Below are 18,677 nucleotides of genomic sequence, written 5' to 3' on the forward strand. Positions count from 1 at the left end.
GAGCCTCCTTCCTGGAAGGTTGGGGGCCTTTGTTCCCTGATTCCCTCCTCCCCCTTCAGTAATGCACAGCACCTCATTATGCTGCTTCTACCTCTCATGTTGTAATTTGGGTAACAAAAGAGAGGCACCAGATGGATGCAGTCATTTCATTTCTTGGCATCATGGTTGGAGCATGAACTTGCTTCTTCGGCTGTGAATAGTTTGCACAAGTGTTGGCTCATAAAGTCAAGTTTGATTCTATACCTAAAGGTCAAATGGCTCTCCTTGGTCTCAGTTTAGCAACTAACTAACTATCTAACTTACTTACTTTATCCCTTATTTCCCCCTCTTCCTCTCCCTGCCCTCTTTTCCTCCCTTCTCCTCTTCCCCTCTTGTTCCCTTCCTCCTTCCTTTCCTCGATCTCTTCCTTTCCCTTCCGGTTTTCTTTCCCTCCTCCTCTTCTCTCTTTCTTCCTTCCACAAATATCCACTCAACACTTTTGTGCTGAGCCCTGCTCTAGCTGAGGTCACAGAGATACATAAAGAAGACACAAGCTTTGATCTCAAACTTCACCACTTTCATGTGACATGAACATGGAAAGATACACCTAGGATAAGAAGCTGTAAGTGCTGTGAGGGAGGCAGGTATTTTCCTGGCAGCTGTGGGGGCCTGAGGTGTGAAGGACCCAGTGTACCTGGGTTAGGTTTAGAAGGTGCCCATAGCTGAGCCTAAGATATGAGTGCTTGTCTCCGGGTGGGCAGAAAGGGCGGGTCTTTGGGAGGAGTGCACAGAGTGCCCAAGATATGGGGAGTGGGGGATGTAGGAGTTCAGGTCAGGAAGCTATGGGATGAGGCTGGGTAGTCTGGCTGGCTCCAACTGCAGAAGGCCTTGATAGTTCAGCAGAAGGCACCTGCACCCTATCTCGTGGTACTAGGGAGCCACTGAAGGATTTTGAGCAGAGAGCCATGGTCAGACTTAGTGGCCATGTGGAAGAGAGACTTACAGGGACTTAGATTGGGAGTCTAGGGGCTAGCTGGATTGGTTTAAGGTCAGGTTGGAAAAACAAAGAGGTCAGGGGAGGCTGGGAGCTAGGAAGGATGGGTGTGTTCTGTTTCTTTCTCTGCTTATTTTCCCAACAGGAAACACTTGGCCTTGTTCAGTACCAGGCTTGCATTGGGCCCCTCAATCAGAAATTGCACCATTCACCACTTTCAACACCTGAGAGGAGATGCTGACTGCTCTCCTCATTTTAAAGTTGAAGAAATGGAGCTTTACAGAGATTGAGAAAAGCAGCCACACGACTAGTGAGTGGCAGAATCACAATGAACACCCAGGCAAGTTCCCCTCCTCCCCACCAAAATCCATGGGCTTCATGGAAGATGGAAATTTCCATGGAACTGCATTCACTCTCAGGGAGTGTTTACTGGGGAGTTGGAATGAATAGATTCACACCTTCTCTCCTGCTAAAGGCAAGACCACCAAACCCACAGGCTTCTGGCACCTAGCCTCCTGCACTGAGCCCTTCCAGGCCTGCTTCAGGCAGCCTGTGGGGGGCTCTGTCTGATACTCCTGCATTTCCATGGAGGCTAGACATCCCATCGGGGGGCCCTTGATTTGAGTAATGCCTTCAGGGAGTTGTGGGGTCATTCATCAGATGTAGAAATGACTGGCACATTTTGGAATTAAAATGCCTGAGGCTCCAGAAAGCTTCTAAGGAATGAGGCTAACATGGGAATTTCAGGCCTGTGACGGGGCTGGGTTTGGGCGCTGTGGAGCAGCTGGGCCTTCTGCCTCTCTGTCTGCTTTCTCCTCAATGTATGCTGCTGGCATGGTAAACATTATGTTGCATCCTACCACAATGATCCCTATTTTACAGACGAGGAAACCGAAGCAAAGAGAGATGATGTATAGCCAGTACATCACCAGCTCTTAGTTGATGGTGCTTGGATTCAGCCTGTCCTCCCACAAAGGGTCAGTTGACCCCACCCATATTTCCCCCACCCATACCTGTACAGCTGCACTGAGTTCCTGAAGGTTGGTTTCCCAGAGCCCCTGCAGTCCAGGGTCAACTTCAGCACCTGTTCCTACTGCAGGCAGATGACTTTATATCATTTTTTTTGGTCACGTTTGGAGCCCCTCTCCCCATCTCAGAGGCCAGCTCTGTGGGAACAAGGCCCCGGCTGCTTCCTCCTCTCCACCTCCTGCAGGGCCTGTCAAAGTCCCTAAGCTATGACATCACTGGAGTTGGAGCTGTCCAGCATGACAGCAGCGAGAAGACAAGTGGGAGAGCCCAAGTTTATGAAGAGATTTACAGATACATGCTTTGGCTGAGAAACAATGGACTACTACTTCCCCATCCATCAGGTAAGTGTGTAAGAGATACTTGAAGCCACCCTAACCTGTGTTTCTAAGGCTTTGTGATCTGAATGCCATTCAGTGGGGGGAGCTCCTGCACTTGCCTCCAGGCTCCACTGAGGGGGTTCCTTTTACGGGAGAAAATTTGCTTTTCTGATTTCCAGTCAACAGAGTGCAAAGGCACCCCTACAATTTAAAACCAATACACAAGTTACTACATTTTACAGAATTGAAGCATTGCTTCTTTCCCATTCCTAATCTTCTAAATGGATCTGGCACGATAGGACTGCTATTCCTTTAGAAAAAGAATTGGTACTCATCTTGGCATCCAGGGCTGCAGCCCCCTCTCCCAGCATTCCCTGGAAGGACCGAAGCTCTTTTAAGAACCTGAATTTAGCAATTTCCTGGTAGACATGGCCTTTTTTTTTTTTTTAAATTTATTGGGGTGACAATTGTTAGTAAAATGACATAGATTTCAGGTGTGCAATTCTGTATCACATCATCTATAAATTACATTGTGTGTTCACCACCCAGAGTCAGTTCTCCTTCCATCACCATATATTTGATCCCCCTTACCCTCATCTCCCACCCCCCAACCCCCTTACCCTCTGGTAACCACTAAATTACGTTCCCCAGATTAATTTTCAAACCCCGTGGCCATCCTGTGGTCACCGACTGCCCTCCAATCCCCTCATCCTCCCAACCACCCCCACCCCCCCGCACATCTAGCAACCCTCAGTTTTTCCTCTTTGTCTCCAAAACTGTTTCTGATTAGTTCATTCACTTATTCTTTTCTTTAGATTCCGCAAATAAGTGAGATCATATGGTACTTATCTTTCTCTGTCTGACTTATTTCACTTAACATAATGTTCTCTAGGTCCATCCATGTTGTTACAAATGGTAAGATTTCTTTCTTCTTTATGGCTGCGTAATACTCCATTGTATAAATGTACCACATCAATCTACTTCCCAGGGCACACTGATAATTTTTTTTTAAATCTTAACTTTTATTATTTTCATGGAAATTAATTTATTGAAATGCTTGTATGCTGAAATCAAACCATTCTTTATTCTATTTCTAGAGACATCTCTTTAGAGATTCTCTTTGGCCAGAGACAAGTTTTGGTTCTGTTGAGAGTAGTCCTTGTCTGTCCCATGTATACCATGATGTGGAAGGAGGCAGTGCCGAGAAAGGAGGTGTGGGTTAGGGCAGAACTGCTTTCCCTCCTGAGAATCTCACCCCATCCTAACACCTGACAAACCCTGTTCTCCACTTCTGTAGTTTTGTAATTTCAAGAATGTTAAATAAGTGGAACATACAGTATCTAATTTTCTTTTTTTAACTGAGCATAAATCTCTGGATATTCATCCAAGTTGGTACATAGTACTCTGCTGTTGTTGGGTGGAGGCTTCTATGCATTTTGATGAAATGCTTTTGGTTGGTAGTTCTGCTGACTTCTATTCCTTGCTGATTTTGTGTCTAGTTGCTCTCTCATTTCTTGAGAGATGGGTGTTGAAGTATACAACTTAAAAATTAAGGATTTGTCTATTTCTCATTTCAGTTTGTCAATATTTGCCTTAAATATCTTGCAGCTCTTTGTTTAATAAGGACACAGTTAGGATTCCTACATCTTCTTGGTGGATTGACCCTTTATGATTGTATTAATGTCCCTCTCTGTCTCTGGTAATTTTCTTTGCTCTGAAGGTTACTTTGTGTGGTTAAATATTGTCACTCATTTTTTCTGTTCATTAAAGTTTTCATGGCATATCTTTTCTTATCTTTTTATTTTTATTTCATTTTTTCTTTATATTTTTCATTAGTTTCATCTGTATAAAACAACATAATGCTTAGAGATTTACACCTCTCACAAAGTGGTAACCTCCCTCCCCCAACCTACTACCCCTCTGACATCTTATATAACTGTTACGATACCATTGACTATCTTCCTTATACTATACTCCACCTCCTGTGTCTATTTATTTTGTTTGCTCATTTATTCTGTTATTTAGATTCCACATATAAGTGAGATCATATGGTATGAGATCATTCTCAGTCTGACTTATTTCACTTAGCATAATGTTCTCTAGGTCCATCCACTTTTATGGCAGAGTAATACTACGTTGTATAAATGTACCACAATTTCTTTATTCAATCGTCTACTGATGGGCATTTCAGTTGAATCCATATTGTGAATATTGGCTATTGTGAATAGCGCTGCAATAAACATAGGGGTGCATATACTTTTTTAAATTAGTATTTTGGATTTCTTTGGATAAATACCCAGGAGTAAAATTACTGAACAGGAGAACATATTTGCTAATGATACAACTGATAAGTGGTTAATATACAAAATTTATAAAGAAACTCATACAACTCAATACCAAAAAGCAAACAATCCAGTTAAAAAATGGGCAGAGAACATGAAGAGCCATTTTTCTAAAGAGGACATACAGATGACCAACAGACGTATGAAAAGATGCTCAGCGTCAGTGATCATCAGAGAAATGCAAATAAAACCACAATGAGATATCACCTCACTCCTGTCAGAATGACTATCGTCAATAAATCAACTAGCAAGTATTGGCAAAGATGTGGAGAAAAGGGAACCCTTGTGTACTGTTGGTGGAATTGCAAATTGGTGCAGTTGCTATGGAAAACAGTAACAATGGGATTTATAGATGATGTAATACAGAATTGTACATCTGAAATCTATGTAACTTTACAACAATTGTCACCCCAGTAAATTTTAATTTAAAACAACAACAACAACAAAAAAAAACAAACAAAAAAAGAAAACAGTATGGAGGTTCCTCAAAAAATTAAAAACAGAACTACCTTATGATTTCTATTTTTTTAATATCAACCTCCTCTTACAATTATAATTTAAGTGAATTATTTGTTGACAACATAAAATTGGGTTACTCTTTTATTCCCTCTGTAAATATCTGCCTTTTAATTGATGAATTTAAAATATATACATTTAATGTAATTATTGATATTTTAAGGTTTAAGTCTATTTTAATTTTTTTTTTAAATTAAAGTTTATTGGGGGGACAATTGTTAGTAAAGTTACGTAGATTTCAGGTTAATTTTTGTTTTTTGTTTGTTCCCTTTATTCTCTTTTTCCTTGTGGGTTACATGAACTTTTTTTTAGAATTTCAATTTAATTTACCTATAGTGTTTTGTTGGCGTTTTTTTTTTTTTTTGAGCGTGTATCTTTGGATAGATATTTTAGTGCTATATCTATAATTACAACATTACTCTTTATATTCCCCATAGTGTATTTCACATCCCTGTGACTATTTTATGACTAGTAATTTGCACTTTCTAAGCCCTTCACCTTCTCCCCATCCCCTCAAATCTGTCCCATCTAGCAACCATCATTTTTTTTTCTCTGTATCTCTGTGTCTATTTTTTTTTTTATTATTAGTTTCAGGTGTACAAAGCAACATGATAGTTAGACATTTACACCCCCTCACAAAGTGATAACTCCTCTCCCCCAAGCTACTGCCTCTCTGACATCTTATATAACTGTTATGATACCATTAACTATTTTCCTTATGCTATATACATAACTTATCACAACCTACAGTTGTCCACACTTTACCTGTTTGAGTGAAGTATAGAAACCTTTTAGGTTCTTTTACCTTCTCAAGTTTATAGCATTATTGTATTACATATTTTCTCTATGCACATTTAAAACCACAAGAGACAATGTTATAGTTTTTGCCTCAATTGTCAAACATAATTTAGAATATTTAAAAAGAGAAGAAAAATGTATTGTACTTACCACTGTTTTGATTCTTTCCTTTGTGTTTTCTTCCATCTTAATGTTTCAAAAGTCCTTCTTTTAGCACTTCCATTCTGTTTACTTAATGGCGGTTAGCCATCCGTTTTAGATAGAACTATTGATGACAAATCTCTGAGTTTTCCATCATCTGAGAATGTCTGATTTTCCTTACATTGCTGAAGGATATCTTCTCTGGATATATAATTCTGGATTTTTTCTTTCATCACTTGGAAAATATACTACCATACTCTGTCCCTGGTTTCTTATGAGAAATATGCAGTCATTTGAATTGTTTTTCTCTTATTGGTAAGAGAAAATGCTCGTTTCAATTTTTTTTTCTTTGTCTTCATTTCCCAAAAATTTGACTATGATACGTTTTGGAGTGAATTTCTTTGATATTATCCTGTTTGGGATTCTCTGAGCTTCTTGAATCTTTTTTTTTTTCTAACTTTGTAGAATTTCAGCCATTATTTCTTCAACTTTTTCAACCTCATTCTCTTTTGTTTCTTCTTTCAGGCTTTAATGACATGAATATCAGATTTTTAAAAATAATATTGTATGCCTCGTTTCATTTTTTTTCAGTCTGCTTTTTCTCTGTTGTTCTGATTGGGCAATTTCTATTGTTTTACCTTTAGGTGCAATGATTCTTTCCACTGTTCCCTCTATTGTGCTGTGCTGCATACCCACTAATTTTATTATTTAGGGTATTGTATTTTTCAATTCTATAATTCCTCTTCAGTTCTTTATTTCTTTTATTTCTGCTGAAACTTTCTATGTTTTTCATTTGTTTCAAGGAGGTTTATAATTACTCGTTGAATTATATTTTTTTGATAGGCACTTTATTTTATTTTATATTTTTAAGATGTTTTATTAAAATATAGCTAACGTACAATATATTAGTTTCAGGTATACATCATAGTTATTCAACAATACCCTCCTGGCATTACACAGAGTTAGTACCACATTATTGATTATATTACCTATGCTAAAAAAGTGATCACCATGATAAGTCCAGCAACCATCTGGCACTATACCAAGCTATCACGATATTATTGACTATATTCTCTATGCTGTATATTACATTCCCAAGACTTATTTGTTTTATATCTGGAACTTTGAACCCCTTATTCTTCTTTATCTTTTCTCCCCTTTTAAAAATTTTCAATTAGCGTTGACATTCAATATTATTTTATATTAATTTCAGGTGTACAGCATAGTGGTTAGACATTTATGTAATTTAGGAAGTGATCCCCCTGACTAGTACTCACTAAGCACTATACATAGTTATTACCATATTTTTGATTATACTCCATACACTTTACATCCCCATAACTACTTTGTAATTACCAATTTGTACTTCTTAATGTCTTCATTTTTTTTCACCCAGCTTCCCAGCCCTCTCCCATCTATCACCCCATTAGATCTAGTACCCATCTGACACCATACATAGTCATTACAATATTATTGATTATATTCTTGATGCTATACTCTACATCCCCCTGACTCCTGTGCAACAACCAATTTATACTTCTCATTCCCCTCCTCTTTCACCCACCCCCGATACCCTTACTATCTGACAGCCATCAAAATGTTCTCTGCATCTATGAGTTTGTTTCTGTTTCATTTATTTGCTTATTTTGTTCTTTAGCTTCCACATATAAGTGAAGTTATATGACATTTGTCTTTCTCTGTCAGACTTACTATCCTCAGCACAATACCCTCTAGGCCCATCCATGTTGTCACAGATGACAAGAGTTCCTTCTTTTTATGGCTGAGTAATATTCCACTATTGTATATATGTACAACCTCTTCTTTGTCCATTCACCATTCAGGGACACCCAGGTTGCTTTCATTTGTTGGCTATTGCAAACAATGCTGCAATGAACATATGGATGAGCACATCCCCTCGAAGTAGCATTTTGGGTTTGTTTGGATAAATAACCAGAAGTGGGACTATTAGGTCCTTCTTTGTCTCTTGTTATAGTCTTTGTTCTAAAGTCTTTTTTATCTGGTATAAATATTGCAACCCCATTTTTTCGTTTGTTTCCATTTTCATGAAATTTCTTTTTCCATACCTTTACATTCAGTCTTTGTGTGTCTTTCCGTCTGAAGTGAGTCGTATTGTAGGCAGCATATGTAAGGGTCTTATTTTCTTATCAATTCAGCCTCCCTATCTTTTGATTGGAGCATTTAATCTGCTTACATTGAAAGTAATTGTTGACAGGCATGTAGTTATTGCCATTTTATTATTCGTATTTTTTAAAATTTTTAATTGAATTTAATGGGGTGACAGTGGTTAATAAAATTACATAGATTTCAAGTGTACTATTCTATAATACATCATCTGCAGAGGGTGCCAAAAAAATGTATACACATTTTAAGGAAGGAAAAAACTGTATCAATATATACCGATAACAAAAGATGAATACAAGTCACGTTTGACTTCTGCTATTACAAGAGGTGCTCAAAGTGGTTACCATCAGTGTCCAGACACTTCTGATTACAGTGAACATTGTTTGGTAGACTTCTGTGGCAAACGTGTAAACTGTTCCAACACCATAGCAGAAGAAGCAGACTTGTTCCTGTGTGAGGCCTCTCAGGTCTTCCCTTGTGCACAACACACTGTACCATGCATCTCAAGCTTATCATGAATGTGTGCAATTGTTAGGCTTGTTGAAGGTTCTGTTACATACTCATGCCTCTGTTATCATACTTCCACAACGTTCTCGAATTTCAAATACCACTTCAAAATGGGCTTGTGTTCCTTGAAGGACAACCATGCTTCTGCCATTTTCTTTGACTGTCCTGCCTGTCGCATGGTGACTCTAGCATTCATTTGATTAATACCATCTTTTGAGCAAACATCATACTATACATTGCTACCATAATTCAATTCAACTTCAAAAAACAATACATAAATAACATCTCTTAAAATGTGTATACATTTTTTTGGCACTCCTGGTATATATCACTTTGAGTGCTCACCACCCAGAGTCAGTTCTCACCATGTATTTGACCCCCTTTATCCTCTTTTACCATCCCTTCTCTCCCCTTACCCTCTGGTAACCACTAAACTGTTGTTTGTGCCTATGAGTTTTTGGTTTTTTTATGTTTGTCTTGTTCCTTTGTTGCTTTTAATTTTATGTTCCACATATGAGTGAAGTCATATGGTTCTCGACTTTTTCTGTCTGACTTATTTCACTTAACATAACAATCTCAAGATCCATCCATGTTGTCACAAATGGCAGTGTTTCATCTTTTCTTATGGCACAGTAATATGTTGGTGGGAATGTAAATTGGTACAGCCCCTATGGAAAACAGTATAGATGTTCCTTTAAAAAATAAGAACAGATTTACCATATGCTCTATCAATCCCTCTCCTGGGTATCTACCCAAAAATTCTGAAAACATTTGTCCGTAGAGGACATAACAATCTCAAGATCCATCCATGTTGTCACAAATGGCAGTGTTTCATCTTTTCTTATGGCACAGTAATATGTTGGTGGGAATGTAAATTGGTACAGCCCCTATGGAAAACAGTATAGATGTTCCTTTAAAAAATAAGAACAGATTTACCATATGCTCTATCAATCCCTCTCCTGGGTATCTACCCAAAAATTCTGAAAACATTTGTCCGTAGAGATGTATGTACTCCAATGTTCATTGCAGCATTATTTATGGTGGCTAAGACATGGAAACAACCAAAGTGTCCTTTGATAAATGATTAGATAAAGAAGATGTGGTATATATTATTATTTTTTATTTTTCATCCTTAAGAAGTCCCTCTAAGATTCCTTGTAATACTGGTTTGGTGGTGATGAACCCCTTTAGCTTTTTCTTGTCTGGGAGCTCTTTATTTGTCCTTCAATTCTAAATGACAGTTTTGCTGGGTAGAGTAACCTTAGTTGTACGTCCTTGCTTTTCATCACTTTGAATATTTTTTGTCAATGCCTTCTGGCCTGCAAAGTTTCTGATGAGAAATCAGTTGATAGTCTTATGGGAGCTCCCTTGTAGGTAGCTAACTGTTTTTCTCTTGTTGCTTTTAAGGTTCTCTTTGTCTTTCACCTTTGGCATTTTAATTATGATGTGTCTTGTTTTTGGCCTCTTTGGGTTCATCTTGTTTGAAACTCTCTGTGCTTCCTGGGCTTGTTCATTTCTTTCCTTCACCAGATTAGGGAAGTTTTTGTCAAATAAGTTTTCAATTCCTCACTGTCTCTCTTTTCCTTCTGGTACCCCTAGAATGTGAAAGTTGGTAGACGTTGTCCCAGAGGCCCCTTAAACTCACCTCAAATTTTTTGGATTCTATTTTTCTTTTTGCTGTTCTGATTGGATGTTTTCTGCTACCTTGTCTTCTAAATCACTGATTTGATTCTCTGTTTCGTCTAATCTATTGTTGATTCCCTGCAATGTATTATTCATTTCTATTATTGTATTCTTCATTTCTGACTGTTTTTTAAATGTTTTCTATCTCCATTATTATGTTTCCTATCTCTTTGTTGAAGTTCTCCCTGAGATCATGAGCATCCTTATAACCAGTGTTTGGAACTCTGCTCCTGGTAGATTACTTGTTTCCATTTTGTTTAGTTCATTTTCTGGGGCTTTGTTCTGTTCTTTTATTTGGGACATGTTTCTTTGTCTTTCCATTTTGGCTATCTCTCTGTGTTTGTTTCTATGTATTAGGTAGGGTTACTATGTCTTCCAGTCTTAGTAGATTGGCCTTATGTCATAGGTGTGCTGTGGAGTTCAGTGGTGCAGTCTTCCTGGTCACTTGAGCCACACATTCCAAGTGTGTCCCTTGTGTGGGTTGGGTATGCTCTCCTCTTGTAGTTGATCCTTGGTTGCTATTTGCACATCAATGGGAGGGATTGACCCTCAGGCTCATTGGTTGTGAGGACTGGCAACTCCTACAGTGGAGAAGTTGTGGTGCAGAGGTTGACCCTACAGAGGAGGATCTGCCTCAGCAGGGCTCTGGTGCCTGCCCAATTCACCCCTTGGATGTGTCATCCTTGGATGTGGCTGGGTGATGGTCCAACTTGTTTTGAATCTGGCCACTGGGGACACTAGCCCCAGGACCACCTGGGAGGTGACACACCACAGGTCAAGTTCAGCTGCAGCCATGCCCTACTGGGGGCCACCAAGCAGGAGCCACAAAGAAATCCACAGATGCCCACCACATGCACTGTGCTTGGAAATGCCCCGAGAGACCAAGCTGTGAACCAAGACCAGCTGCCACTAATGTCAGGCTTAGGGCTGCTCAGCCAGAGTTATGGGATGTGCTCAAGCCAGATGCTGCTTGTCTGGGTTCTGTGAACCTTTGAAAGACCCTAGGAAAGTCTGCAGCATGAGCCAAGGCAGGTGATATGTACAAAAAAGACACTGGAAGCAGCTTGTGTGTGCCTGAAAGTTGGGTGGGGCGGGGTCTTGAATTACTAAGGCTGGCAAAGGAACAGTTATTGATGGAAACTCAGATATGTCGGCTGCGTACATCTGCATGCTGGGAAGAGGGAGGGCTCAACAAAGAAACAATGGCTTCTGCCAGCTCCTCCATCCAGAAGAATGCTGGTCCTCCTGCCCCGATCCTGAAGCCAGACAAATCAGTTCCCCACCGTATGTCCCTGCTGACTCTCCAGCAGCTTCCCCAGAGCTCGAGCTCAGAGCCAGTGATTCCGTAGGTGAGTAAGTCCTTGTGTGCTTCCTTTAAGAGGAACACTTAGGACTCCAACCACCCTGGAGTATCACTCAGTCACAATCTCCACTGGTTTTTACAACCAGAAATTAAGGGGACTTCTCTCCCCAGCACTGAAACCCTGGGCTGGGTAGGAGCTGGGAACCCTCACTTCTCTGGGGGAGGGGGCACATCTGCTGCTGAGATATCCCTCCCAATTCTTAACAGTCACACATGGGTATAGGACAAGCTTGTTCTGCATCTCTGCCCTTCCTACCAGTCTTGAGGTGTCTTCTTCTGCATATCCTTAGTTGTAGGACTTCAGCAAGATTTTAGGTGATTCTCAATGATGATTGTTTGTAGTTTAGTTGTTATTTTGATGTGGTCATGAGAGAAGGTAAGCACAGCATTTACCTACTGTGCCATCTTGACCAGAAATTTCTATGATAGCCACTTTAAAATCTTTGTAAGATAATTTAAAAATCTTTGTCATCTAAAGGTTTGATTTTTTTGTCTTTTACTTGCCTCTTTTTATTCAACTTGAAATTTTACTTGTTCTTGTTCTGACAAGTGATTTCCAATTGAAACCTAAAAATATTTGGTATTATGTTGTGAAACTCTGAATATTATGCAAACCTCTTGTTTTTATTGAGCTCTTGTGACACTACTCCATCAGGGTATGGAAGAATGGTGTCATCTCATTACTAATAAATGAGGGTAGAAGTCCAGGTGTACTACCAACCTCATTTGACACCCTGGAGGGGAAGAGGCTCCTCATCACTCCTGGGTAGGGAATGGTATTGTGTCTCTTCACTAGGCCTTTGTTGATACCACCCTGACTGGTGGAGTACTGCTCCCAACATGGCCCTCACTGAAAGCATGGGTGCTGTTCTCATTATTTTTGGGAAGTGGTAAAAGTTATGACTCTCCACTAGACCACCTTTGATATACCACAGAGGATGGGGAAGGGCACCTAGTTTCTGTCAATAAAGGGCAGAAGTCCAGTCTCCCACATAGTCTTCACTGCCACTGTAGTGAGACCTTACTGCTCAGGGCAATGAAATCCCCAGGGTCAGATTCGGCCTTCTCAGACAGCCCTCTGACAGGAGGTTAGAGTGTCTCATTTTAGCTGGGTTCAAGTCCAGGCTCTCTACTGGCCCTTGTCCATGGGTGTGGGGCTACACTTCTCTTGAAGTGTGTGGCTGGAGTTGAGTCATGGTGGTTATTGTCTAAAGGTTTTCTGTCTTGTTGGGCAACCCCTTTGCTGCTGGCCTTTGAGGAAGTAGTAAAGAGAAAGCAGACTTTTGCTGGGAGTTTTAAAAATATGTGCTTATTTGTTTCTGGTTGCCAGTTTCTTCTACTATACGTTTGGTATATGTGAAGCAAAAAGAAAAACAAAAAAGAGATATCTCACTATGTCTTTTTGGGGGAACTTTTTTCTTCTCTTTATCTCTTTTCTTCGCTTTCCAGAGTCTTCTAACACTTATTTTGCATATAATGTCCAGGGAGTTTAGTAATACCTAGTGTGGAGAATAGGGAAACATTGGTTTATTCCATTTTCTCAAAAGTGACACTTCTGAAGCCGTTTTTCTTTCCTTTTTTTTTTTTTTTTATAATCTGCAAGCTAACAATGGTTCTTACATTTTAAACAATTGTAAAAAAACACAAACCAAAATATAACAAACAAAAAATAACATCAAAAAGCAAAGAATATGTGACAGAGATCATATTTGGTTCACAAAGCCTAAAACAGTTATTTGATGCTTACAGAAAAATTTCGTTGAGTCTGGTTTATACATAAGTTAACTTTTAGAACAGTATAAATTTTATGACACTTTATTTATGACATTCCCAGTACTTTCATTTATTTGTGTAGATCCAGTTTTTTTGTGTTATGTTTCTTTCATCTGAAGAACTTCCTTTTACATTTCTTTTAGGACAGGTGTACTGGGTATTATATGTGTGTGTGTGTGTGTGTGTGTGTGTGTGTGTGTGTGTAATATATATAATGAAAGAAATGAAAGAAAATTATAAATATGTATACATATATATAATATACATATATACATATAATATAATATACATATATATAGTATATATACATATATATACTATATATAGTATACATATATAATATACATATATACATATAATATACATATAATATACATATATATAATTTTCTTTCATTTGAAAAAAGATGTTTTATTAGATATATAGTTGACTTTTTTACTTTCAACCCTTTAAATATGTCACTCTATTGTTCTGGCTTGTACAGTTTCTGATAAAAACTTCTGTAATTCTAATATTTTTCTCTGTTTGTAGTTTTCACCCTACTCTGTGGCTGACCTCAGGATTTTTTCTTTATTTTTGGTTTTCAGCAGTTCAAATATAACATGTTTAAATATTTTTAAGGGTGGGTAGGTTTATTTATTATGTTTGGTGTTCTTTTAGAATTAATTAATTTTGGAGAATTCTTGATCATTATTTTTTAAAATATGTTTTCTGCCCTGTTCCTCTCTATTCTATTTCTGGGATTCCAAATGCATGTATGTTAGATTGTTTGATAGTATCCTATGGTTTTTGGATGCTCTCTCTTTCTCTCTCTCTTTTGTTTTCACTATTTTTCCTTCTTGTGCTTTAGTCTGCATAATTTATATTGACTTATCTTCAAGTTTACTGATTATTTCCTCAGCTGCATTGATTTTTTGTTGAACTAATTTAAGGATTTTTCAACTCTTTTACCATATTTTTAATTTTTAGTATTCCCATTTGCTTTTTTCTTACAGTTTTAATGCTGTTGAAATGCCCCATCTGATTACATGCTTTCAACCTTTCCACTTGAGTTTTTAATATACTAATTATGATTATTTAAAATTTCCCTATGATAGTTTTGATATTTGTGTCATATTGAAATATGATCATGTTGATATTTTTTTTCTTTTTTCCCCCATCTCCGTTGCTTATCTGTGGGTCTTGTACTTTTTATTTGAAAGGTGACATCTTTTATAGGACAGTGGAGATTGATGTAACTAGTGTTAATGCCTGGAAATGAATATGCTCTCCTCTTTTTTTTTGAGTTTTTAATATGGAGATTTGTGTCAATCTAGTTATAGAGCTATGTTTGGGTTTCCTTATTGTTGTGGTCATCTCAGTGTAATATTGACTTCAAATTCTTCTACCATTATCTTGTTTTTACAGGGGGTTGTCACATTAGTTTACAATCACCCTTTAGTAATTCATTGAACATTTTTAATGGTGTCCATTTTCTGTTGCAAATAAAACAGTGCTTGTGTCTCATCTCTCCTTGGAGGTGTTTGCTTTTTCTTTGATTTTGGGTTTGTTGTTTTGTCCGCAATCGCAGATTTCATTTATTCAAGAAAAGTTGTGGTTTCACAAATGATTCTTATTTTTTTGTTTGTAAAGTGTGAACAATTTATACCCCAATCAGAAGCTTTAAATCTCATGAAGTTAATTTTTAATCTTTGATCTCTCATTTATATCCTGCTCAATCTCATTTAAATTATATAACCTCTATGAGCCACCGTTTTCCAGTCTCAGAAAGGCAAATAGAAATATTTTTCTTGTAAGGCTGTTGTTTAGGATTAAGTTTTAAAAAGGTGTAGCTGCAGCACCTTCCATGAAACAACACATTTTTATTCTCCTCTGCTTTTTAACCCCTAGTGAAATGAATTAAGGATGTTATACAAATGGAAATTATTTTAAATAACATTTCTGTCAACTCATTATTACAAATAATGTAGCCTAATATGTCTGTCATCATCAAGGAATGAACATCATTCTTATGTATTTGGGGAGAATTTTTCAGAGGACTGAACTCTACCCTTGGAGTTGGAAGTAAAATAGTTGTTCCTGTGGCCCAGCCCCATCCGATTCCCTCTGCAGTGTCTCCTGAAAACTGTCCTTTACCAGTGGACACACTGTCGACTGAGACAGCTTTTCCCTTTCAAGCAGCTCTCAGGGATCATAGGGGCTTCTTTCTTTGGGTTGAAGGCTGCTTCCTCTGGCTCCCACTCTTTGGTTCTCACTCTAGGTCTTGGGACAGGACCTGCTAGTCTGAATCCCTGTTACCAGTGTATCCTTCATGTATGTGAAGCTAGCTCTTACATCCTCTCTGAGTCTTCTTGCCTTCAAATGAAACCTCCCTGGTGTTTTGACTTTTCTTCATGCGACAGGATATCCTGGCCCACAGTCACACTCCACCACATCTCCTCTGCTCAAGTCCCTCTAACAGGTGGGATTCCCAGATGAGGGCTGACCCATGCTCTCTATCAAGACTACAGCAGCCCAGGTTTGTGCTAATCTTTGTGGAATCAAAATTTCTGCTGACTTCTTGAAGAAAAACATGAAGTATCAAACATACTGCTGCTAAACTGTATCTCTCCCAGTTTTTACTCATGCAGTTAGATTTTAGCCCCAACGACATTTGATATTTATCCTTAAAGACTGCTATCCTAACTGGATGTAGCCTATTTCTCTAGCATATCATAGTCATTTTGGGTTTCCATTCTGTCTTCCACCATATGCTTTCCTTCTGTGGATCTGATGAGCTCTGTTGACACATCCATGCTCTAACAAAGCTCAGAGTTAGAGGACCTGCAGAGACAGCCTGGATTTCTTCAACCACTCACTGGACTGTCCCCTCAAAGCTTCAGGAAATCCTGCCCTGTACCAAGCTCTTTGCTAGCCCTCCAGGCTCATGGAAATAACCAGTACTTTTGGTTCTTACACCTGCCAATTTACTCACCTTGTGTTCCTCCGTAATGCTGCCATGGGTTTTCCTATCAATGTCAGCTTCTACTCAGCAACTCCTAGCATATCCTTTCTTTGTTTTGTCCTCAGGTTATCAGAGGTGGAAGGACTTGTCAAAGGGGATTTGTCACTTAGACTTTCTCTGCGATCTCTTCATGGCTCTCTTGATCAGTCCAGCTGACTTTCAGTCCATTCAAATTCATCCATCTTCCAGTGTTCCAGGTTCTAGTCCTGTAACTCTCTTTCCTACATATAGCTGCCACCCTCTTTCTTTAATCTTTATATACCCACAACACCAGCTCCAGCTCATCCCTTATAGATTTCTTGAAAGCAGTTTTGGGTGACTTCATATAAGTCTTCAATGATTCAGTGGCTAAGAGAACAAGGTGAAGGATGGGGCCTGGAGACACTTGCCAGAAGCCTCCTCTGGCCATATTTATGAGTGATCCATTAAAAAGGGTGACTCTGAGTAGGTCTCCTGACTCATGTAGGCTTTCCTTCTACCCCTTTACTCCTGAGATCATTTTCCTGGCATGGCAAAAGTGAATAGGAACTGGGGAATTCTGCTTTCCTCATTTCACTCATCAATTTTATGTCATCTGCCCAAGACTTTCTTAAACTTCTTGCTGCTAATGCTATTTTCCCAGTACGTACTGTTGTAGTTTAGACATTTGAACCTGTTTCATGTATGCTTGTCTTGGGGTTCTCTTCCTCCCTTTCCTGGTCGTAGGACCATTCCTTGTATCTGAGAATTATAGAATAAAATTGGAAGCAGTATGCATTAAAGTTGGAATTTTCTGAATAGGGATAGAGAACTAAGATCAGTTTCTTACAAAAAAAGGCTACTGCATATAAATTTATTTTACAAGTTGGTAAGGAGAGAAATGGGAAAGGAAGTGGTTCTGAGTTTGCTGAGGCCCAGAGAAGGTAGAGCAGGGGAAGGCTAGGGGAAGGAGAAGCCCCCAAAGTGAAATTTCTTGGCCTGCCATTCAATGTCACTCTGTTTGGTCCCTTCTTCCTGGCTTCCCCATGCTCCTTCCCCTTAAAGCGTGCATGTATCTGAAACTAGAGGACCCTCTTTTCAGCTCACTTAGGAGATATGACAGGTGGAAGCTACAATAGTACAATTTAGAGCAATTCAAAAATTATTGAGTACCAATTATGTGTCAGGCCTTTTCAAAGTTCTGAGGGTTGAGATGAGTAACACAGTCCCTGTCTCAGGAAGCTTGGGGTCCTGTGGGGAAAACAGGCAAATAGACACCCTGCAATTATGCAGTATGGCCAGTGCCTTGATAGGGGGTGGACCCAGTGCAGAGGGAGCAGGAGGGGGTCAGCGTGGAGGGGCTAGGAATTCGGTCATGTACAGTCGGCAAGTCTGGTATCAGATCATTGCGCCAGGCAGGAAGGGAAGCATCCTACGGGACACTTGCATCAACCTGTAGACCATTCTCCAGGGACATATGTCTCCCTGGGACCAGCTTTGGTCTTCCCATCTCCCACTCAAACACATGCTTCCTGCTCCTTTCAGTTGGAGATTCAGCAGTCTCAAATCTTGCCTCCTGGTAGTCTGGCAATACCGAGGGCAGGAGGGAATGGGGGACTTCACACTGCTGGCAGAGTGAAAGCTGGCATGCTCTCTGGCAATGCCCATAAGGAGGAAGATGCTTGTAGCCCAGGCATCTCACAACAGGTCTCTGCTCTGGAGAAACAGCAGTCATGGGCACCAGGCAGGCAGCACAGCACAAAGCTATTCTCTGCAGCATCTTTGCGAGAGCGAAGCCTCACACATCAGCAATAAACAGGCATATAAATTGGGAAGCACACATAGCAGAATGCTGTAGAGAAGTTAAAATAGATTCACACTAACAACTTTGCTAAATCTTATAATCATCATGTGGGGAAAAGGAGATTTTCCAGAAAGATACAGGCAGTATGAGACCAGTTATACAGATGAAAACCCAGCAAAATGATACATTAAAATTTTCTGGATGAATAAATATCTAGCAAAGACATGAAAACATGACGATGACAAGCAGCAAGTTCCTGATAGCGATTACTGTTGGGGGGGCAGAAAGGGAGTGAGATTGAGGAGAACCTACAGGAGACTTCAAGTA

The 18,677-nt window shown here is 39.2% G+C and overlaps 1 protein-coding gene across 1 annotated transcript in view; it reads right to left on the minus strand.

The window, feature by feature from the left end:
* LOC117020066 (zinc finger protein-like) overlaps positions 1 to 18,326 on the minus strand; it is a 49,895-nt gene extending 31,569 nt beyond the window's left edge. The window contains exons 1-2 of the mRNA XM_033102263.1: positions 17,983 to 18,326; positions 17,241 to 17,308 (exon numbers count right to left, since the gene is read on the minus strand). Coding sequence (XP_032958154.1) covers positions 17,241 to 17,308; positions 17,983 to 18,326 — 412 coding nt within the window. The remainder of the gene's footprint in view (positions 1 to 17,240; positions 17,309 to 17,982) is intronic.
* Between the last annotated feature and the right edge of the window lie 351 nt (positions 18,327 to 18,677).

Source organism: Rhinolophus ferrumequinum, unplaced genomic scaffold (genome assembly GCF_004115265.2).
Source record: "Rhinolophus ferrumequinum isolate MPI-CBG mRhiFer1 unplaced genomic scaffold, mRhiFer1_v1.p scaffold_84_arrow_ctg1, whole genome shotgun sequence".
Taxonomy (NCBI): domain Eukaryota; kingdom Metazoa; phylum Chordata; class Mammalia; order Chiroptera; family Rhinolophidae; genus Rhinolophus; species Rhinolophus ferrumequinum.